The sequence below is a fragment of the Notamacropus eugenii genome, chromosome 2, assembly GCF_028372415.1.
Source record: "Notamacropus eugenii isolate mMacEug1 chromosome 2, mMacEug1.pri_v2, whole genome shotgun sequence".
In the NCBI taxonomy this organism is placed as follows: Eukaryota; Metazoa; Chordata; class Mammalia; order Diprotodontia; family Macropodidae; genus Notamacropus; species Notamacropus eugenii.
The window spans coordinates 218,272,263-218,295,498 of record NC_092873.1 but is presented as its reverse complement, the minus strand read 5'-3'; the positions used below and the strand labels follow the sequence as shown (position 1 = coordinate 218,295,498).

The 23,236-nt window shown below is 35.8% G+C and overlaps 1 protein-coding gene across 3 annotated transcripts in view; it reads left to right on the top strand.

Annotated features, from left to right (window-relative positions):
* LOC140526818 (pantetheinase-like) overlaps positions 1 to 19,936 on the top strand; it is a 29,627-nt gene extending 9,691 nt beyond the window's left edge. For 2 of the 3 annotated variants that reach the window (XM_072643359.1, XM_072643358.1), the window contains exons 2-8: positions 1,766 to 1,996; positions 3,513 to 3,643; positions 9,220 to 9,412; positions 10,407 to 10,698; positions 11,099 to 11,460; positions 12,432 to 12,599; positions 18,423 to 19,936. In XM_072643359.1, the coding sequence (XP_072499460.1) occupies positions 1,784 to 1,996; positions 3,513 to 3,643; positions 9,220 to 9,412; positions 10,407 to 10,698; positions 11,099 to 11,460; positions 12,432 to 12,599; positions 18,423 to 18,602 (1,539 nt within the window). In that variant the 5' untranslated portion in view covers positions 1,766 to 1,783 and the 3' untranslated portion in view covers positions 18,603 to 19,936. Of the gene's footprint in view, positions 1 to 1,753; positions 1,997 to 3,512; positions 3,644 to 9,219; positions 9,413 to 10,406; positions 10,699 to 11,098; positions 11,461 to 12,431; positions 12,600 to 18,422 lie in introns of all 3 variants that reach the window. The other variant, XM_072643360.1, reaches the window with a different exon arrangement.
* Positions 19,937 to 23,236: the final 3,300 nt, after the last annotated feature.

The following is a 23,236-nucleotide window of genomic DNA, read 5'->3' as shown; positions in this document are numbered from 1 at the left end:
GCACTTGAAACAAAAAGTCATACACAGTTAAAATCAGGAGCTGGAACAGAATCTGTTATGTTTTAGCTGAAATAAAAGAGCTAGGGGTAGTAATCATGGTCTCAGACAAAGCAAAAGCAAAAATAGATCTAATTAAAAGGAGTAACCAAGGAAACTACATTTTGTTAAAAGGTACCATAGATAATAAATAATTGCAAATGTTTTTACAAGTTTCTCTGGTAAAAGCCTCACTTCTCAAATATATAGGGAACCGAGTCAAATTTATAAAAATAAGAGCCATTCCCCAGTTAATAAATAAAATCAAAGGATATGAATAGGCAGTTTTCAGGGGGGAAATTAAAAACTATCTATAGTCATATAAAAGAATGCTCTAAATAACTGTTAATTAGAGAAATGCAAATTAAAACAATTATGATGTACCACCTCACACTTATCAGATTGGCTAATTTAAACAAAAAAGAAAATGATGAATGCCAGAGGGTATGTGCAAAAATAGTTGCACTAATATACTGTTGGTGGAGTTGTGAATTGGTCTAGTCATTCTGGAAAACAATTTAGTACTATGTTCAAAGGGTTCTAAAACCGTGTATACTCTTTGACCCAGCAATGCCACTACTAGGTCTATACCACAAGAAGATAAAAAAAGGACCTATTTGTATAAAAATATTTATAACACCTCTTTTTGTGACAGCAAGGAATTGGAAATTGAAGGGATGCTCATTAATTGGGAAATGGCTGAACAAGTATATGATTGTGCTATAAGGAATACTATTGTGCTATAAGAAATGATGATGAGGGGTGGCAATAAAAGAATTTGCTTTGTAAAACTTGGACTCAGTCAAAAGGCCTCATCCAAGGACCTAGAAGCCACACATGACCTTGGAGGCCCCAGGTTCCCCACCCCTGGTAGTACCCTGGTACTAATGAGTACAGTGATTCAGGACAATTCCAAAGGACTTATGATGAAAAATTATGTCAACCTCCAGAGAGAGAACTGATGAACTCTGAGTGCAAACTGACGTTTTTTTTACTTTCTTTATTTTTCTTGCTTTTTTCAACACTGCTAATATGGAAGTATATTTTGCATAATTTCACATTGTAATTGATGTCTTGTGCTTGTTTTCTACATGGGTTTGAGAGAAGAGGGAGGCAGGGAGAGAGTTTAGAACCCAAAATTTAAAGAAAAGACTTAAAAATAAACAACAATTTTTTGAAAATTAAAAAAAAATAATGATTTGGCCTGGAAATCCAAGTAACTTTCAACTCTGGAGAGATAAGGAGGGGAGGAATTGCCGTGTGTGAAGCTAATGGTACCATATGATAGAACAAGACCCAATAGCAAAACTTAGAAAAGTAATCCACTGCTATCATAAATTGACAAAATTTAGGTGCCCACTGTGTGCAAGGCAGAGTGTTGTCTTAGTATTTTTTTATATAGGTATATAATTAAATCCTTCCCCAACCTGAACTAGGAACAGTGGAACTGGGAGGTAAGTGAACGATGTGCTAAAATATCTTCACTGCATAGGATAAGCTGAGTTTACCAAGGCTTTGGGTTTTGAGGTAGAGTTGGGTCTTGGAATGGATTTAATCTGGGCATTGAAGATCACTAAGATATGCAGTTACAAACCATATTTAGAAGTCATGGACTCACATAGTTATTGCTTAATTATAACTTGTCCAATATTCTTTAGTTATTAACATGCTATAATAAAAGTTTTCCCTCATTTTATACATATATATACTACATGAGTTTGTTTTTCAGAAATCCTTGGACTACATCATGCTTCCTTCTCAGTGGCAGGGTTATCTGGCAATTATTGCTCTTTGTGCCTTCAAAGCCACTTGTCTGGATACCTTTAAGGCAGCTGTATATGAGCACGCAGTGATAATGCCTTCTGAAAGTGTAAGGCCTCTCAACCGAGAAGAAGCCTTAACTTTGATGAACAAAAACATGGACATTTTGGAGCAAGCAATCATATCAGCAGCAAAGCAGGTACTTCTCCTGTTACTCTGTTGTAGTACAGGGAGATCTGAACTTTGGAACCTTCGCTGAAGGAAGATGACCAGAAACAGAAGTGGGAAATTCACTTGTGGTTGTCATTGGCTAGAGTACAGTATACCTCTTCTGATAAAGGTTTATCAGTTTTAGTGTCTGTGAGCATAATGTCAATCAGAAAAGCTAACATAATTTTAGGCTGCATCAAGAGATGCATAGTGTCCTGATGTTGGGAGAGCATAGTTCTGCTTTATTCTGTGCTGAAGTACCGTATTCTGAATACCGCATGTTTGGAAGGACTTTGATAATCCAGAGAGCATGCAGAGGAAAGAAAGTGGCATAATGAAGGGGCTAGAGTTCATGTCAAATGCTCATTAGCTGAAGGAATTAGGGATGTTTAGCCTGGAGGATGGCCAAGAACTTAGGGGGAACTTGATAGGTTTCTGCAAGTATATGAGAGAATGCCATTTGGAAGAAAGGTTAGGTTTGTTTTGATTGATGCAGTAGAACAGGAATAAATAGAATAGAAATAAGAGAATTTGCAAAGAGGCAAATTCATGTTTTATGTAATGCAAAATTTCCCAACTATTAGAATTACCCAAAGTGACATAGGCCACATAGGAAGTGAGATCCCTTTAACTTGAGGTTTTCAAGTAGAAGCTGGATGAATATGTGTCTGGTATTTTCATTCAGGCATGTATTGGACTGCATGGATGCTCAGGTTACTTCCAACTCTGAATTTCTGTGCTGCTTTGAGTGTAAGCGGGAACTAATACTTAAATTAAAAAAAATAAATGTTTATAATCAAATTTTATAATTACAGTCCTGATTTAATGAATATTATATAGGTTTCAGGGATATGTAGAGAAAAGTTTTATTTGTCAATGTCCCCCACCTCAAATAACAGTAAGATTAATTTCCTTAATAGTTGAATTTTTAAAAAAAGTGTAGAAATTCAGTCATTACTAAGAGCCATGGATAATACAACTTAGAGGTCAAAAAGACCTCAGAGATTATCTAGTTCATTCCCCTAATTTTATGAATAAGGAAATCAAAACCACAGAGGTAAAAGGTGAAAGGGCTAAGGTCAAACAAGTGACAATTTAACAGAATTAGATTTTGAGACTCAGGTCTTATGTCATCTAAATCCAATAATTAAAAACAAAAACCAAAGCTATAGTACATTACTGCTGTGCTTTCCTATTGGAATTGAGTTTTCTCATAAAATTCAGGGATTGGATAACATGATCTCTTCTAACTCTTAAAAATTTATAAGCCATAGAATCTGAGTTAAAAATAAAAAAGGCAACAAGAAATTAATTGGGACAGGCATTCCATTTGTGCTCAATTTTAAAGAGATAGACTAGGAGACTGCTTAAAGAAAGCTGATAAAGGAGCTGATGTGGCACAAGGGTGGGTGTTATTTAGCCAACATTATTACTGTCATGAAGCTTATTTGGGATTATTAATTAATTATTAATATAAACTTATTAATTAAGTTTATTTTCAACAGGGTGCACATATCATTGTGACTCCAGAATATGGCATTTCTGGATTAATTTCTGATAGACTAAGGATTTATCCCTTTCTAGAGAATATTCCACACCCACAGGTGAACTGGATCCCTTGCATAGACCGCTACAGGTATTAAAATATATTGTCTGCCCTCTGTCCTTCATTTCTTAATCTTCTCCTTAACTTGATTGCTCTGTGTCATTTTACATTGTTGACAGCCCTCACTTCCTTGATAATGTCTCTTCTCTACACTGTTTTCTCTAGGCTCTTCTACCTGTCTCAGTGTTCCCTCCTTAGTCTCCTTTATTAGATATCTTCATCCATATCATGCTTCCTAACTATGGGTGTACCTTAAGTTCTGACCTAAGTCTTCTCTTTGCCCTTTATAGTCTCTCATTTGGTGACTTCCACAACATTTAAGGAATAAATTATCATCTCTGTGCAAATAACTCCCTGATCTGTATATCCATCCTTAGTCTTTGTCAACAGGCAATCACATCTTCAAGAAACTTACATGAAAGCCTGGTTTATTACAAGAGAAATGAACATGCATGTGGACCCAAAGAGTTCAATCATACAGAAGTTTGTATTTTTATGGAATCAGAACAAAGGAAGGAGGAGATACCAGGTATCTCCACCTAAAGAGACATGCATGAGGTGGGAGGGGGAAGGAATCAGCAAAGGTGGAAAAAGGGCAAAACCCCACCAGAAGAAAAGAGGACCAAGGTGATGGCAAAAGCTGCATTCTTTTTTCTTGGGAATTGCTAAACTATGAAAATAGGATGGTGTGCTTATTTACCTGAGCTCAGCTGCACAAGCAGCTTCTTAGCCTAAACCAGACTGCCTGGTACCTGCCTTGACTCTCAAGGACACTCAGGGAGTGCAGTTTGGGATGCAAACAACAAATTTATATCAGCTTGGTGGGCTTTGTCCGTGACACATTCAGGGGCTCCTGCATCCTCTGGTTCCACTGTTTCTGAAAAATATGGCAACTCAAAAAAACAAATTCAGGGGACCCCTTAATAGTCCTTAACATCTCTACCTGAGCTTTAGGTATTTATCTCCAAATACTTCTTGGATATTTCGAATTGGATGTCCTCTAGACATCCCAAACTTAACACGTCCAAAATAGAATTTGTTATTTTTCCTTTAAAAACTAATCCTTCTTCTGAATTTCTTTATTTCTGCGGAGGGTACCACCCTCCTTCCTGTGTCCCAGGTTCCACAACCTCAGCATTTTACTTGGCTCTTCACCTGCTTTCATGTCACATATCCAGTCAGTTGCAAAACCTTATTGTTTCTACTTCAGGCCTTACTACTTCCTTTTTTTTTTTTTTTTTTTAAGAAACTCACCAACCATTCCTTTAAGGGTCCATCTAGAATTTCCCCAGGAATTAAAGTTACTGTTTACAGTTTATAGACAGACTGTTTCTTCCATTTTAAAAAAATGGGACATTTTCCCTTCCCCAGTCTTTTCCATTTTCTGTAGTCTTTCACAGATCACCAAAAATGGCTCAGTAATATAATAAGAATAATGATGATGATGATGATGATGATAGCTGATAGTTATATGGTACCTCAGGGTGTGCCAGATACTGTGCTAAGCACTTCACAGATATTTCATTTGGCCCTCACAACAACACTAGAGGGCAGATGCTATTATTATCCCCATTTTACAGATGGGGAAACTGAGGCAAATAATGACTTGCTTAAGGTCACATAGCTAGTATGTGTCTGAGGCTATATTTGAAATTAGTCTCACCACTCTTATCCACTGTGCCATCTGCTGGACCATTCACCATGAGCTCCCTCTTTGCCTGTCTTTCCCATCTCCTATGTGTCTTTTGCCACTATCACGTCTCTTACCAAGGCAAACAAACCCCTTTACCTACTCAAGTGATCCCATTCTATCCCATCTACCCTCCATTATCCACACTCTCTCATTTAACTAAAGTGTCTCCCTGTCTACTAGTTCCTTCCATACTGCCTACATGTTTCCCCCATTCTCAAAACAAATCCTCACTTGACCCCTCTATCCCCATTAATTATAATCCTTTATCTCTTTTACCCTGTGTGGCTAAACTCTTTTCTTACAATCCAGCTTCAGATCTCATCATTCCACTGAACCTGCTCTCTCCAAAGTTACAAATTATCTCCTAGCTGTCAAAGCCAATGGCTTTTTCTCAGTCCCCGTGACCTCTCTGTAGCCTTTGACTCTTGATCACTCTCCTTGACACTCTCTTCTCTCTAGGTTTTAGGACACTGCTCTCTCTTGGTTTTTCTTCCTGTCTGACCTCCCCTCCTCAGTCTTCTTTTCAGGATCCTCATCCACACCATGCCCTCTTACCATCGGTGTTCCACACCCAACCTGAAAATTCGAGCACAACTTGGGAGATGTTGCTATTTTTCCTTCTTCTCCTTTTCCTCTTTCTCCTTCCAAAAAAAACAAACAAACAAAAAAAACAAACAAACAAAAATCAAAAACTATCCATTGCCTATGTATGTTTTAAACAGTTTTCTAAATATGGTTATCTCCTTGCTTATTATGGGTAGAATGCTGTTCATATTTATTTCAGATATAGCGCTAGACTTCAGGTTGGGAGAGCTGGAATGAAATTCTAGTAATGTCACTTACTAGATCTAGTAAAGCCCTAAGATCATTAATTTAGATATGGAAGATTTAGAAATGGAAGTGATCTTGGTCTAATCCTCTCATTTTGTAAATGGGGAAGTGGAGGCCTCCGCCTCCCCCAAAGGGGAAATGTTACTCAGGAAGTTAGCAAAGAACCAGAATTTGAGCTGAGGACCTCTGACTCCAGCTAACTCCCATGATTTTACAGTATACTACACCTCTGAGTCTCAGTTTCTTTATTTATAAAATGGAGATAATACTTGCATTACCAGCCTGCCAGTTGTAAGGAAAGCACTTTGAAAACTTGTGTCTTATAAATGTGAGAATTTAAAAAAAAAAAATTGTTTGCTCTGCAAATATAATTTGGTATAAAAGATGATTTGCAGTTATTTGCCAGCAGGTGGCACCAAATTAACGTGTTTTCATTTATTTTATATCTGTTTCATGCTCTTTACCTGCTGCAATATCCCATTTCCATTGTATTAAAAGAAGCAGGAGCTGACTTCGTTTTTGCCAGTTTGCTGTCTTAAACCCTGTGAAGTCTGTTGACTGATTTTTAAATATTTTATTAGACCAATCATTTAACCTCTCAAGACCCCAATTTACTTACCTATAATAATGCTTGCATTTCTAAAAGCTTTAACATTTTCAAAACACTTCCCCCCCGCCCCGCCTCAACAACAATTCTTGTGAATTAGTTGGGTTTTTTTGGTCCTGTCTTGTAATTTCACTGATACGGGGAATTCCATTTAAGGAAATTCTCTCTATGAATACAGAATGGCAACTATCTTGAAATTTATATGCATACAGAATTGCCCAGGAAAGAATTTGAGTTACTTTTCCTCATCACATAACCAATAAATATTAGACATACTTGAATCCAGGTCATTCTGACCCATCTAGCCATTATGGCATGGCTATCTCTGCTATAAAAATAGGTAGTGTGAGTATTATTATCCCCATTTTACAGATAAGGTTAAAGGTGTCAACCTTCAGAGTTCCGTCTAAGAAAGACAGAATTAGGTTATGTTTATTTCTTTCACGCCATCAAGCATGCTTGTAGAGTTGTAGTTGGCACTGAGGGTGCCTTGGGGTTAGGCTGTACAGATTATGAAGCCATGAAGCAAGGAAGTGCCCCTGACTTCAGGATGTCTGTCCTTTCGTTAGACAAGGTTACATTTTTCAATAAAGTGAGGTAGTACCCCTGACTCGGGATGTACAAGCTTAATCTGATTTTGCGATTGTTGATATTGATACAGCAGAAGGATTTTGGGTTTACTCAGAGAGTATCGCAAAGGATTATTGATATATTAGTCCAGAAAAGCTCAAATCATCCTCTTCATTGGCTAGTACAGGATTTCATCCTTCTTCAGATGATGAGGGGTTCAAGTGGGTCACACAGAAGTCTTGCTCATGACAGCATAACTGAATTGGCTGAGCTGGGACTCAAACCTACGTCTTCTGATTCTAAAGCCAATGCTCCTGTTGCATTATGTTGTCTCTCTCTTTTTTTTTTTTATTAGTTGGGTCTAGAGAAATTTGGCAACTCTAAGAACAGCATTATCAACTTATTAAATTACCCAAAAATCCTAGTTTATTATGGAAAATCAGTCTATTTGAGAAACAAGAATTCCTTTTCTTACGTGCCTCTATTCTTTCATTTTATTACATTAGTTCTAATTATTCTTTTACTATGACATATTATCTCACATGGTATTAATATCACACGTTTATACAATGCTTTATACTTTGTAAAGTACTTTCATAATAACAACTCCTTGCCTCTTGGGTTAGGTAGTATGTGCTGTCATCTTACTTAATAGTTGAGGAAAAGATCATACCTTGTAAATAGCAGAGCCAGAACTAGAATGTGGGACTTCAAATTCACTGTACTTTCCTTTGGGACTTATCCTTTTTCCTTTCAATTTGCTTTTCTCTCTCTCTCTCTCTCTTCTCTCTCTCTCTCTCTCTCTCTCTCTCTCTCTCTCTCTCTCTCTCTCTCTCTCTCTCTCTCTCTCTCTCTCTCTCTCTCTCCTCTCTCTCTCTCTCTCTCTCTCTCTCTCTCTCTCTCTCTCCCCACTCCCTCTCTCTCTCCTTCTCCTTTCCTTAACTCCTTTCTTCCTTTTTTGTTTTTTTGAGAGTTGCGGTGGTTGTCTGTCTAGACCTATAATTTTACAAGTTTGGGGAAATACTATTTATCAAGACTTCCTTTCCCAATGTGTTTTGTCAATTTAGCCACAATTTAGAGTTATAAAGAATTGCTTGGAGCATTGAGAGACCCGTGGTCCCATAGCTGGTTTATGTCAGAGGCAGGACTTGAACCCATGTTTATTTGAGTCCAAGGCTAGCCCTTATTCGCTTTGCCAAATATTGCTTCCTGGGACCTGCTTCATCTCTCGAACAGCTTTACCAGTCTTTGGACACCTCATTGCCTGGATTTTCTCTTAGTGTATATACCCTTTTGGAGTCATTTACTTTACTGGCCCTCTTTTGAGAATATTGCTCATTGAACTTTTCTTTTATCTTCTTTCTTTTTTGTCCCTCTGCCTTTCTTATTAAATTGTCTGTTTATGGGTAAGACAACTTATTGTAGTATCACTTTTTTCTGTTCACAAATATAGTTTTAAAATTCTGAAATATAAATTTAACAAAGTAGAAATAATATAACAAAAGTAACAGTAGAATAGAAAGAAAGGACTGCATAACAAACTGCAAATTTATTATGTGCAACTTACTTTATCCTTTTAAATATATAATAAAGTTATTATATAGAACTTACTTTTTTTCCTCTTCCCTTCCTTGCCTTAGAGATGGCTACCATTAGACACAAATACCTGTGTGTATGTGTGTACATATATATGTATATGTGTATAAAACTATATTATATATACTTCTACAGTAGTTCTTTCTCTGGATGGAGATAGCATTTTCCTTTATAGGTCCTTTGTAGTGAATTTGAGTATTTTTAATAGTCAAAATGACTTAGTTGCTCAAAGATGTAGTATCATTTTTAATTCTTTAGCTGTTGAATTCAGTGGATTCATTTTTTTTTCTCCCATTGAACATATACTAGATTTGGCAGCACACCAGTGCAAGAAAGACTCAGCTGCATGGCCAGGAATAACTCCATCTATGTGGTAGCAAACATGGCAGATAGAAAGACATGTGATCCCACAGTGTCCAAGTGTCCCTTTAATGGCTATTACCAGTACAACACTAATGTGGTGTATGATTCAGAGGGGAAATTGGTGGCTCGTTACTATAAGGTACGAATTAGTTTTTAAGTAGTTCAGCAACTGAATGTCAAATAGTAATTTCAATAATAAAATAGGAGGCAAAGAAAAAATATTGATGATTAGTATTATCAATAAGAATAATGGTTATGTCAATAGCAATAGAACTTTAGAAGTAATTTTATCAAAGTTACTTACCTACATTGCTTAACTTCATTCTTTCAAGTAGTAGTAAAGGAAGTGGAAATGATATCCTGGTCCAGAAGGGCCCTACAAAGCTACAGATGTCATCAATATCTCTTATTGAACAAAAAGTCACCATTAAAATGAATTGGAATGTATGAGAAACAGAAGTTGCTACCGTAAATTGAAATATTGTTGTATTTTGCTGGTCCCAAACAGTGAGAATGGTAGTACAATGCAGTGGATAGTATATTGGACTGAGTTAGCAAGCCCTGGATTCAAATCCTGCCTCTAACACCTGTTACCTGTGGAAGCCTGAGTATGTCACTTAACCTCTACATGCCTCAGGACATGCCTAGGATTAATCTAGTAAGCCATTTAAAGATACTGATTTTTGTTTTAGTAGAGGTAGTACTCACAACAGGAGAAATTTATGCTGAGGGAATCATAGATTTTTTTTTACATGTTTTTTTACATGAAGTAGAATGGGAAGAGTTTATTCTACCAGATTAGAGAGATCAGTCAAAGTATACTTGTCCACAGAAAATTATAATTAAGCATTTTTGATAATTATTAAAATCAACTTTGGTTAAGGGAGTTTAAACAACATCTTCACGTTTTTCTTCCATAGGATGCATAAGAATTGTCTTTTATGGATGAATTATATGGCACTATAATGCATTATCTCTATTTTCCCCAAAAGTTTTCTTTCTGTTTGAGGCAAAATCAATACTATCCAACTACTATAAGCTTTCACTAAGCCCGCATGTATTTAGACACATTACTGCATCCACATCAGCTTTCTTATAAAATGTCTTTGTGTGTATATGTGTGTTTATTACAGAAATATATGCTAACGAAGGAAGTCCAGTTTGATTCCCCATTGGAGAGTGAGCTGGTGACTTTTAATACAACATTTGGAAAGTTTGGCATTTTAACGGGCTTTGACATACTTTTTCATGACCCTGCAGTAATTCTGGTGGAAACATTGAAAGTAGACACAATTGTGTTACCAGTAGCTTGGATGAACAATTTACCATATTTATATCCTGCTGCATTCCATGCAGCTTGGGCTGTAGGAATGAGAGTTAATTTGCTGGTATCGAACATCCATAATGATGTCAATCAAATGACAGGTAATTTACAATTTCTAAAAAAATTATTTTTTGTAGTAAAGCTCTCAGAATTCAATTTTTCTAAGTGACATGCAGACTTTAAAATTTTTGAATCAGCACACTTGAATTAGGCTATTCTCAATCTTGATTTTAATTTCTTTATAGTTTTCTTCTTTGGTTTTCTATACTTGGATACTTAATTTGTCATTTAATATTGACAAAAAAAAGGTTCAGATAAAGTTTTTCCAATACTTTTCTGCTTCTCGACTTCCCTTTCTCTTGATCCCAACTCTGAAATCACTGGCAATGCTGATATTTGTTCAATATTTTAAATATTTTGTGAGTGATAGTAATTTAGAAAGCTATATAATTTTTTTGTACTTTTCTAACTGAAAAGAACTTTCTTATTTGGTATTTTCAGGGAGTGGTATCTATGCACCAGATTCTTCCAAGGTGTATTATATTGATATGCATTCAGAGAATGGGACACTGCTCGTTTCACAATTGGACTCACATCCCAAACTCTTACCACCAGTGAATTGGAGCTCTTATGCTAAAAGCATAGAGCCTTTCTCAGCAAAGGAAGAGGAGTTCAAATCCTCAATCCTTTTTGATAAGTTCACCTTCCAAGAACTCATTAATGATACAGGAAACTACAGTGTTTGTCAGAAAACACTGTGTTGTTACTTGAGCTACAAAATGTCGGAGAAGAAAGCAAATGAAGTTTATGTTTTGGGGGCTTTTGATGGACTTCACGTTGCTGAAGAGGAATATTATATACAGGTAATTGTTTTGGGGAGAAGGAAGTTAGATGAAAAGATTGTTAGAACAGTGAGATTTATAAGAAATGATCTATTAAATTATGTATTAAATATTAGTCTTTAAAGTTTGCACATATTTTTTTAAAAAGTGAAAAACCTTTAGTATTTATATAGTGCCTTAAATTTTGCAAAGCATTTATATTTTATCTCATTTGCTTCTTACCACAACCCTGAGGTGGCTGCTATTATTCTCATCCTCATTTTACAGAATAGGAAATTGAGTCTGAAAGAGATTAAGGGACTTACCTAATGTGATATACCTAATGGTCTGAGGCAGGATTTGAACTCAGGTCTTCCAGAGGCCAAAGCCAGCACTCTTCATTGCACCACCCAGCTGCTTCTAGGCACCGAACCCTAATGAAGGGCATTGTAGTCTTATGGAAAATACATTGTCTGGAAAGTTAGAAGATCTGGATTTTATTCCATGCTTTCTTAATGAATGGCTGTGTGATGTTGTGCCAGTCACTTACCCTCTCTGGGTTTCTGTTTCCTCATCTAGGATCCCTTCCTAACTTCAGGTGGACATTTTCTGAAATAAGCAACAAATGTTTAGATTAAATAAATTACTTCAGTCATTATTTTAAAACATTATGCTGCTTGCTTAAGTTGAATTGTATTGAATTCATAATGATAGTCGTAAGCACACTCACAGGTAATTTCAGGTTTTGATAGGGAGGACTTAGGGTCTTGTTCCATTTCTTAGAAAAGATGTATGAGTATGTATTTCAGATATTCCCTGAATGGACCCATGTGCTGTCCCGTTTTTCATAAAAGTCTTATCACGTGAATTGTAAGAGCTCCAGACATATTTGGGGACAGAAGAACGGCTGAATCAAATAGGGAAGCTTGATTACTTCACAAAAGAATAAAGATAGTTCTATGCGCTTGAACATGGTCTATACTAATTTTTTGATCTGCTGCCGTTCCATCCAGGTTTGTACACTGTTGAAGTGCTTAACAACTATGTTAGAAACGTGTGGGCTTCCCACTGAGAATGCTTCTACCTCATTTGACATGTTCTCTCTCAGCGGCACGTTTGACTCTCAGTACGTTTTTCCGGAGATGTTGCTGAGTGGGCTTCAGGTGGCCTGGGAATTTGAGGTAGGAGCCTCTTCTGTGCATTTCCAGATAATTTCTTTGTGAAATGAAGGAATGGTTTGTGCAGTAAAATCTAAATGAAAGAATATCGCCATGCCCAGAAATGTCACAAATATCTTAGCGCTAGTAAGGGGTAAGTTGGCATTTGAAGAACACTAGAAGTACTATGATACAGAAAACAGGTCTAAGTAAAAATGGTAAGCCATAAATTAGTGCTTATTTATATGTGGGAACAAAGCAGTAAATCATCCAGTATTCTGTGATTATTTGACAAGTGGTCAAATTAGTCTTCTATTTCTTTGTTTTAATTAAATTTTGTGGCTATTTTTCATTTTTTGTATCAAAAGAATTTTTTTTGGTATCTCTCCCCTCTCCTTCCCGGAGAACCATCCCATATAACAAATGATAGTTTATAAAGAACAAAAAAGAAAGAGAAAAGAAAAAAAATCAGCAAAACTAATCAGTATATCCTCACCCTAAGGTCAGTGTTCTCTCCAGTGAGGAGACTCTAGACTTGGCATCTCAATCACTGTCTTTGCAACTCTGGAAATAGGAAATTTAGATTTGGAAAAGTAACTTTTACTTCTTTTCTTCAGAGGAGAGACTAGAATAATGAGTATAAAGTGGTTATAATGGGTATAATGCACCAGAAAGCAGACTTCAGCTCAGCGTAAGCTGCTGTTGAAAGGCACCTTGCTGTCGGCCAGCACCTGCCTGATATATGCTGGCTGTGTGATCATGGGCAAGTCACTTAAACTCTCATTGCCCTTTGCCAGGCATAGTCCTTGGGAAAATCATTTAATCCTGTTTGCCTCAGTTTCTTCATCAGTAAAATGAGCTAGAGAAGGAAATGACAAACCACTCCAGCATCTTTGCCAAGAAGCCCCCAAAGTGGGGCCATGAAGAGCCAGATATAACTGAAAAATAGCTAACAACAGCTTGATATTCTGAGCAGTTACATACTTTTGATGTGTATTTGCATCTTAGAATTTATAATATACCTCATATTGGCAGTTTCAAAATCCTGAGTGCCTTATTCAAATTCACAAAATAGGCTACTTTCTTCACTAATGTTATGATTGCAATGTAATAAATTGTGAAAGTCTCTTATTTAAAGAAGGTACAGATAGGTAGTTGCCACCAAAGTGTGCTCACACTCTCCCTCATTGTATAAGATGCCTTCTATTACACTGCATTATATTAGAAGCTGAATATTTTAATTTTGTACCTTTTGTGTTTATGTGTATTTAACAACAGTGCAAACAAACAAAATATGGTACAAATTCAATATGAAAATATTGTTATAAAATTGTATCAACAATTAAATGTAAGTTCCACTTGGTTTCACTTTCTTAAATTACAATTTAGCTGTATTTTGCATATTTAATATAAAGTGATTATTTTAAATTTGAGAAAGATAGCACTATTATATCTGAGGTGTCATAAAACATGGTACTATGAAATGTAAAGAAAATATCAACTTTCCATTGTCTACTTTATTTGTCATGCCAACATAACAATATTTTTAAGACAATATTTTAAATTTTGGTGTGATGCAACAAAAATTATATTTAAAATTATCTACTTCATGAAAACAAACATTGTTATCAAGGCTTTCTATTAATGGCCTTTTTCATGTAAAACATGCTGAAATAGAGTTACAATCTATAATGAAATTTTTATTCATTTTTATTCTTTGACACATGCTATTACAAAAAGGGCAACATTTCCTGTTTTTCTTAAAATATGTGTTATTGAAGAGTGATAGTGGGTTCTTCTGTGTATTCTACCATCTCGTATCAGCTATTGAATAGTGTTGAAAATACATTCCAGAAATAAAACGATGGATATTTGTAATGTGGTGAGAGACTATAGGCAGTCTAAAAGTGAGGTGAACCATCAAGGTATAAACTTTCCGGGAATATCTGATGAATATTGTTTCTTATAGTTATGAGGTTGAGTGGGGGATTCATTCTTTGAAAGCCAGGGGTCAGCACCTTCAGGGAATTGTGGCACAAGTGGTCATGTGGACTACAATAGTAACCAAATTTAGACAATTTCTGTAAGTTCAGTATTTTTAATCACAATACTTCTTATACAAAAAGCTATAAGTTAATTATTCCAAATTTTCATCAATAAATTACTGCATGCATTTTGTAATTTTGTTTTGTAATTTCTTGGTTTGTCATAAAGTCATTAGCCTCCATCTGTTCCATTCTAATTTTTAAAGAACTATTTTCTTCAGTGAGCTTTTGAACATCCTTTTCCATTTGGCTAATTCTGCTTTTTAAAGCATTTTTCTCCTCATTGGCTTTTTGGACCTCTTTTGCCATTTGGGTTAGTCTATTTATTTATTTGTTTATTTTTATTGTATTTATTTTCAGTGTTCTACAGTCAGTACCATAGAACTTAGATTTTTTTCTCCCTCCTTCCCCCTCCTTCCCCCTACTTTCCCTTCCCTCCCCAAGATGGTATACAATTTTATATAGGTTCTACACACACATACATATTAAATACATTTTCACCATAGTTAAGTTGTGTGGAAAAATTAAAATGATGGGAGAAATCATATAACAAACCAAAATGTAATACAAAAGAAAATGATCTGCTACATTCTGTGATTGTATTCCATAGTTCTTTCTCTGGATGTGGAAGGTATTTTGCCTTAAAAGACTATTGGGAATTTTTAAAGTCCTTGCATTGCAATGAAGTTCTAAGTCTACCAGAAAAATTCCTCACACACTGTGGTAGTTGCTGTGCACAAAGTTCCCCTGGTTCTGCTCCTTTCACTCAGCATTAGATCATATAAGTCTTTCCAGGCCTCCCTGAAGTCTTCCTGTTCATCATTTCTTATAGTGCAATAGTATTCCATTTCATTCATATACCATAATTTATTCAGTCATTCCCCAATTGATGGACATCCCCTTGATTTCCAGTTTTTGGCCACCATGAAGAGTGCTGCTATGAATATTTTTGTACATGTGGGACCCTTTCCCATTTTTATGATCTCTTGGGGATACAGTCGTAGAAGTGGTATTGCTGGGACAAAGAGTGTGCACATTTTTGTAGCCCTTTGGGTATAGTTTCAAATTGCTCTCCACAATGGTTGGATCAGTTCACAGCTCCACCAACAATGAATTAGTGTTCCAACTCTTCCCACATCTTCAACATTTATCATCTTCCTATTTTGTCTTGTTAGCCAATCTGATAGGTGTGATGTGGTACCTCAGAGTTGTTTTGATTTTCATCTCTCTAATCAATAGTGATTTGGAGCATTTTTTCATATGACTATAAATATATTTAATTTCTTCCTCTGAAAACTGCCTGTTCATATCCTTTGACCATTTATCAACTGGGGAATGACTTGTATTCTTGTACATTTGACTCAGTTCTCTATATATTTTAGAAATTATGCCTTTATCACAGACACTAGTTGCAAAAATTCTTTCCCAGTTTTCTGCTTCTCTCCTAATCATGATTGCTTTAGGTTTGGTTGTGCAAAAACTTTTTAGTTTAATGTAATCAAAATTATCCATTTTGCACTTCATAATGCTTTCTATATCTTGCTTAGTCAAAAATTCTTCCTTTCTCCATAAATCTGATAAATACACTATTCCTTGCTCCACCAATTTGTTTATAGTATCAATCTTTATACCTTGATCATGTTGAGTTAGTCTATTTTTAAAGGTGTTATTTTCTTCGGCATTTTTTTGGGTCTCCTTTAGCAAGCTGTTGACTCGCTTTTCATGATTTTCTTGCATTGCTCTCATTTCTCTTCCCAATTTTTCCTCCATCTCTCTTACTTGATTTTCAAAATCTTCTTTGAGCTCTTCCATGGCCTGATACCATTGCAAATTTATTTTGGAGGTTTTGGATGAAGAAACCTTGACTTACCTTCCTGTAATGGTATGTTTTGTTCTTCCTCAACCGAAAGGATAGAGGAAAATACCTTTTCACCAAGAAAGCAACCTTCTATAATCTTATTTTTCCCTTTTTTGGGGGATTTCACCATCCAGTTACTTGACCTTTGAATCCTTTGTCAAGTGGAAGGTATACTTTAGGGTCCTGTAAGTTCTTAGTTCCTCCAAGGTGGCACAATCAAGGGTGAGGAGTTTACTTCTCTCCTGGCCTGTGCTCTGGTCTGGGAGCAACCACAAGCTTTTCTGCCCAGGATCTATGAGTAGGGTTCTCTCTCCACAACCACCTCCAGCTCCACCAAACCAGTGCTCATCTTTGCCCCAGGACCACCACTCAGGGCCAATATCCAGATTAGAGGCTCAATTCCCCCAGGGTTTTAGGCCAAGGCTCCAAAAATGGTTGCTGTGCCACAGTGACTTCAGCTGCCCTGGTACCTGGGCTAGGGACTGCACCCTGATCCCTTCTCACCCAGGTGAAAGAGTTTTCTCACTTACCTTTGAAACTGTCTTTGGTGTTTGTGGGGTGAGAAATCTCAGAATTGCAGCTGCTGCCTGGGATTCTCTGCCCAGCCTACTTCAGTCCTTTCCATGCCACTACACGAGGCCAAGGCTGGACTGTTCTCTGCTCTGAGCCTGATGCAACAGACCTTTCCTGTCTTGGGCTGGAAATCTCTTTCACTCTGTCATTTTGTGGCTTCTGCTATTCCACAATTTGTTTAGAGTCATTTTTTACAGGTATTTTATGGACTTTGGAGGTAGAGGTAAGAGCAGGACCGTCCTTCTACTGTACCGTCTTGGCTCTGCCCACCCTTAATACATTTTTAAATCAAATTGTTTATATAGATAGCTTTGCTTCCTTCAAAAATAATAGTATTTGCTTGTTGCCCTGTATACCCTAGATGTGGTCTTTTCCGCTGTCATTTGCTATTCTTATGTTTTGTCATTGCCAGTTTGCTAAGTGTGAGTTGAAATGCTCTGGTTCTTTTGATTTGCATTTTTCTTATTAATAATAGTTTTAGTAATTTGGGACATTCTTTCATATGACTGTTAAGTTGAAATTCTTCTTTTGAAAATTTATTTATGTCCTTTGAGCACTCATCAGATCTGTCTATCTATCTATCTGTCTGTCTGTCTGTCTATCTATCTATCATCTATCTGTTTGTCTGTCTGTCTATCTATCATCTATCTGTCTGTCTGTCTGTCTGTTATCTATCTGTCTGTCTATCTAATCTGTTAGCTATTTTTGTTTCTTGGATACCAAATCCTTATCTAAGAAATCTGATAAAAATATTGTTTCTATTTCACCACTTCCCTTCGTATCCTAGATACATTTGTTGCAGAAATTTTTCAGTTTCTTATAATCACAGTGATCTATTTCAACTTTAATAATTGCCTCTGTCTCTTGGAGATTCAAGAATACATCTCCTACCCATATCTATGTAAGGTGAATACTCTGTTTCTGTTTTAATTTTTTATAGGATAACCTTTGAAATTAATGTCACATATCCATTTTGAATTTATTGTGGAATACGGTTTAAAATGTTGGTCTATGCTTAATTTCTGCCATACTGTTTTCCAGTTTTCTTAGCAATTTGTTTTGGTTACATGTATTTGTTACAGTGGTTTCATCATTAGATACCTGGTATTATTTTTATTTTATGTTTTCTTCCATTTATAACAGTTAACAATATATATTAACAGTTAATATATACCGTATCTTATATGTTATAACTTAATATATATACAGTTGACAATTTTAATATTCCTGGCTGTGATCCACAAACCATTTTAACCCATTTGTTAATAACTTTTGTTTCAAGAATTTGGAGATATTTACTGTAATATCATGTTGAAGTATTGTCTATTTTTAATGGAGGCAACTCATTTTTTTTTGTTTGTTTTTGGTTAGGTTTTAAGTGATGGACGCATAGTAAACAAGAATGGTACATCTAAACCTCTTTTAATGGTGACTCTATTTGGGAGGCAGTATCAGAAGACTAAACCAACAAGTGCTTCAATTCATCTGGGATTTGCATTATTGATGAAGTTAATAACTCTGATTTTTGTTCTGTACTCGGCCATTTGGTAGGAATATTATATTGTCTACCATTTATTATCTTCTGATACTAAGAACGTATATGTCTGGACAGTTTTCCTACCCTCAGTAATTTTTAGGTGAATGTCTAGGTTAGTGTAATCCTCACCTTTCTCTGTAGTGTTGAAGAGTTATTGAACCACAGTGGCACATTGAAGTCCACCAAATGATACAGGTCACTGGAAAGTACTGTGAGAGAATCTACCACATGGTTATAAAAGCAGGACCACTGGTGCTACTTGCTAAACTATATCACTTCTATTACTAAGTGCATCTTGCCATCAGCAATGGGAAGAACACATTCTGAGTTCAAATTCTGCTCTTGACATTTACTGTCTGTGGGATCTTATGTAAGTCAAATCTCCCTGGGCCTCAGCTGCCACATCTATAAAATGAAAAGGCTGCACTCTTTCATGTGTAGATAACATCTTAAGCAGAATGCCCTGGGACAAACATTCTGCCAGGCCATTCTCCTAGCATCCCTGGAAGATGAGCAATATTCGTATCGTTATACTGGCTCATATGTAATACAGTATTGTAATGTGGCAATTGATGCTCAGGGATGTGAGTCACAGAAGTGACTTGAAGTGAAAAATAGTCATCTACTCTAACCATTGCCTTAAACATGGATCCTGCTTTTATACCATCTCTTACAAGTGGTCCACAGACCCCTGCCTAATGACTTGACCACTTACACAGTCATATGGCAGAGTCAGGAATTGAAAATTGTCTCTTCAAAGTACATTTATAGATTGATTTTGTTTCATGTTTATGTTATTTCATATTTGTACTGTTTCATCTTAGTATATGTTAGGACATTGACAGTAAGATGAGTATCCAATTTCTTGCTATTTAGGCGATCCAGGATTTTACTCTCTTGACAGGCACTTGGGCTCATGTCTATTGACTTCTGAGGTAAATTTCACTCTTTTAACTGTGTTGTGGTTTTTTTTTTAATTCCGTCTTTGATTTATCACATCTTTCTATATACAAATAACAAATGCTAGTGCTTCTTTAAATAGATATATTTCAAAAGAGTTCCTTGCTACAGTTACTAGAGTAACAGAATCCTTTACTACAGTTCCTTGAACAAATTCACTTAAGATCTATGTATGAAATCTGCCTGCCCCTAAATGGATTCTCCATCACTCACTTGAGTCCTTTATTGCTGTATGATATTAACAATTCCTTTTACTTTTTTTATTACAATCATAAGGTTCAGACTTGTTTTTAAATAAAGTGTACTAGAATCCTGTGAAATATAGAAACAAATGCAATTGTCAAACTGTCCATCAAAGGAAACAATAAATTATAAATGGAGAAACATACCATCATAAAAATCTTTGTTTCTTTTGTGATTGATTGGTTCAATATTTATTAGATACTTAAAATTAACTAGGACTGATATTTACAAATTCTCTACAAAAATTCAGAGGGTTTTGTAACTTTTTTCTCCTGTAGATGAGCTTTTTTACTATCTTAGTTTCTCTTTGACATACTTTGTATTTCTTTGGCAGTGTCATCTCCTTATTGGAGTCTGTAGTAAAAAAAAAAAAAAACTTTTTATAAATGATATGTATTAATTAAGCTTTTATCAGGTTCTGATCCCTACCTTGTCCAAAGTTGGTTAGGAATTAATAACAACCACAATAATAATTTTGTCTTGACCTGTGTTTTCATCAGTGTAGGGAACCCCGGGTGGGAAAACTGTTTAACCAAAGTAGATTCAAAAGTTTGCTACTATCTATGATCTCATAGAGTTGCTTGGGACACTGAGAGGGTAAGTGACTTGCCCTGGGATGAGTTATACTCCTGAAGTAGGACTCATCTTCATCATCATCATCTAGCAATAATAATAATAATAATCTTATTTTTGTAATTTTTGATGGAATTCAGATAAAAATTGACTCAGAACAATTTTCTATTCTATTTTCTATATTTAATAATCTATGGATGGTTGCACAAGTGAATAAAGTGACTTTTATAATTGGCTAAAAAGTATCAGGATATAAATTCATATTCTTGGGAGTCAGCTTCACTGAAATATTTTTTGGGATTATTATTAACAAAAGTAGTAGATAGCTACATAACTCATTGTGGTTTAAAAAGTACTGTTCATGTTTGATTTCATTTGATCCTCAAAAAAGCTCCATGAGGTAAGTACTAGAGATATTATTTTCCTTGTTTTCTAAACAAGGCAACAGATTCAGAGGAGTTAAGTAACTTCCCATGGTCATACAACTAGTGAACATTGGAGGTGGGATTTGAACTTAGTTCTTCCTGGCTTTATGTGCACTCATCATTTCACTATATATTTTTGTATTTATTTGAATGACATTATTCTATAGCTATATGTGTGTTGCTTTATAATTTGTTATATATTCTTTGTTTTCTCTACTGTCCCAACTAAAATATAAATTCCTCAAGGGCAAAATTTATTTCTTAAGTTTATTTTATGTCCTTGTGTTTACCAATATAAATTTCCAGGGCTGCAACCTTCACAGAATCAGAGTCCCATAATTGGAAAGGACTTCAGAGGTCAGATAGTCCAACTCATATCTCAATAAGAACAGTGTACCCCCAAAATAGTCATCCAACCCTTCCTCAAGGACCTCAAATGAGGGGATTCCCAAGACACTTTTGGATGACTCCAAAATTTATCCTTACATTGGCTCAAACCCATTGATGAGTTAGGAGGATGCTTATTTCAAGCATGTGAAGACTTTCCCCAAAGGAATAGACAGATAAGAACAATTTGTTCCATTGGCTGTGAAGGCCATGAAGGCCATGAAGCCAAAGTAGGCTCTTAGCACTTGGCCAGACTTCAAAGACTCCAAGGTCATTTGATACATCCCAGGCCATCACCAAGTGTCTTGACATTTGCCTTGCCACTGGACTCAATGACTGGAAGAGAGAGTGAAGCTGATGACTTTGTGCAACTCTGTCTCACTTAAATGCATTTCATATGCAAGCCAAGATATCGTCTATGATATCACTGGCCCCCTTTGAAAATGAAGGGCAAACAACAATAGCATCCTTCCATTGGGCGGTTAACTTCTCTACAACTTAGAGCAATTACGTTTGTCTTTTGGGACCAGGCAGACCAAGCTTAATCCCTCTCCCATATAACAGCTCTTCAAATGTTCAAAGACAGCTATCATATGTTCTTCCAGGCTAAACATCTTTAGTTCCTTTAGTCAGTACTCATATGGGATGAATGCATGGTCCTTTATTATACTGCACAAGGCAGCTAGGTAACACAGTGGATAGAGCATTGGGCCTGGAGTCAGGAAGACCTGATATTTACTAGCAATTATTCTGGGCCAATCACTTATCCTTTGATTACCTCAGCTTTTTCAATTGTAAAATGGAGATATTACTGACCTCACAGGGTTGTTGTGAAGATCAAATGAGATAATGCTTTTAAAGCACTTAGCACAACATCTGGCATTATAGTAGATACTTAATAAATGCTTGTTTGCCCTCTCCTTCTCCCTTCTCTTACCTAAAATTTACTCTCTAGTAAAGAATATAGTACTTCAAATGTAGTCTAACTGAGGCAGAGAATAGCTCTGCTATCACCTCTTGAATTCTAGACACTATACCTCTCTAGTGAAACCTGAGTTTACATTAGCTTTCTTGACTGACATGCTATACTTTTGATTCATATATACATTCCACTAAACCCCAAGATTTTTTTTTCAGATGCACTGCTGTCTAGCTTTGTCTTCTTTTTCTTATATTAGCAAAAATTTTTTACTAATGTCAAACTTTACATTTATCCCTACTAAATTCTATCTCATACATGTTTATAGAAATCCTTTTGTATTCTGCCTGTGTCCCCCAGCATGTTTGTTACCTCTTAATTTTGGCTCAACCGCAAATTTGATCACTTTATATCCTATGTCCTTTATTTATTAATGACAGAAGTGTCAAATAGCATAAGACCAAGTATAGATCCATGGGGCACTTCATGATATTCCTCCTTCTAACTTCATGTCAGACTATGACTATTCTTTGGGTCTGGCCATTTTCCTAGTTCTGAGTCTACCTAATTTACTGCCTAATTACTGCCATCTAGTGCCTATTTTCCATAAGAGTAGCAGTAAAAACTTTGTGAAAGGCTTTGCTAAATTTATATTGATAGCATTTCCCTACTTTTCTGGTTTAGTAACTATCAAAAATGGAAATAAGGTTAGTCTGCCATCATATTGATTATTTATGTTCACCATTTCCTTTTTTTGGATATTCACTAATAATTCCTTTAATAATATATTCTAGAATTGTGCCATAATTTGGGAAAAGAAGTGAAATTATGGGAAGTACGATGGGAAGACTACTAGATTTGGAGTCAGGATCTGGGTTTGAATCCCAGCTTTAATTCTTACTGCTTTGGGCAAATCATTTAAACTCTGAACTTCAGCTATATTCATCTGTAAAATGAGAGAGTTGGGACTAGATGATCCCCAACAATCCCCAAAATACAATTCAGCTTTGATTTTTAACTCCCTAGGCTATGGTTTGTCAACTTCCTCTTAATTTAAAATCAGGAATTTGCTTTTCACATTCTCCATGATTTTTCAAAGATCACTGACAAAGCCTCAGGAGTCATATTTGCCAGTTCTTTA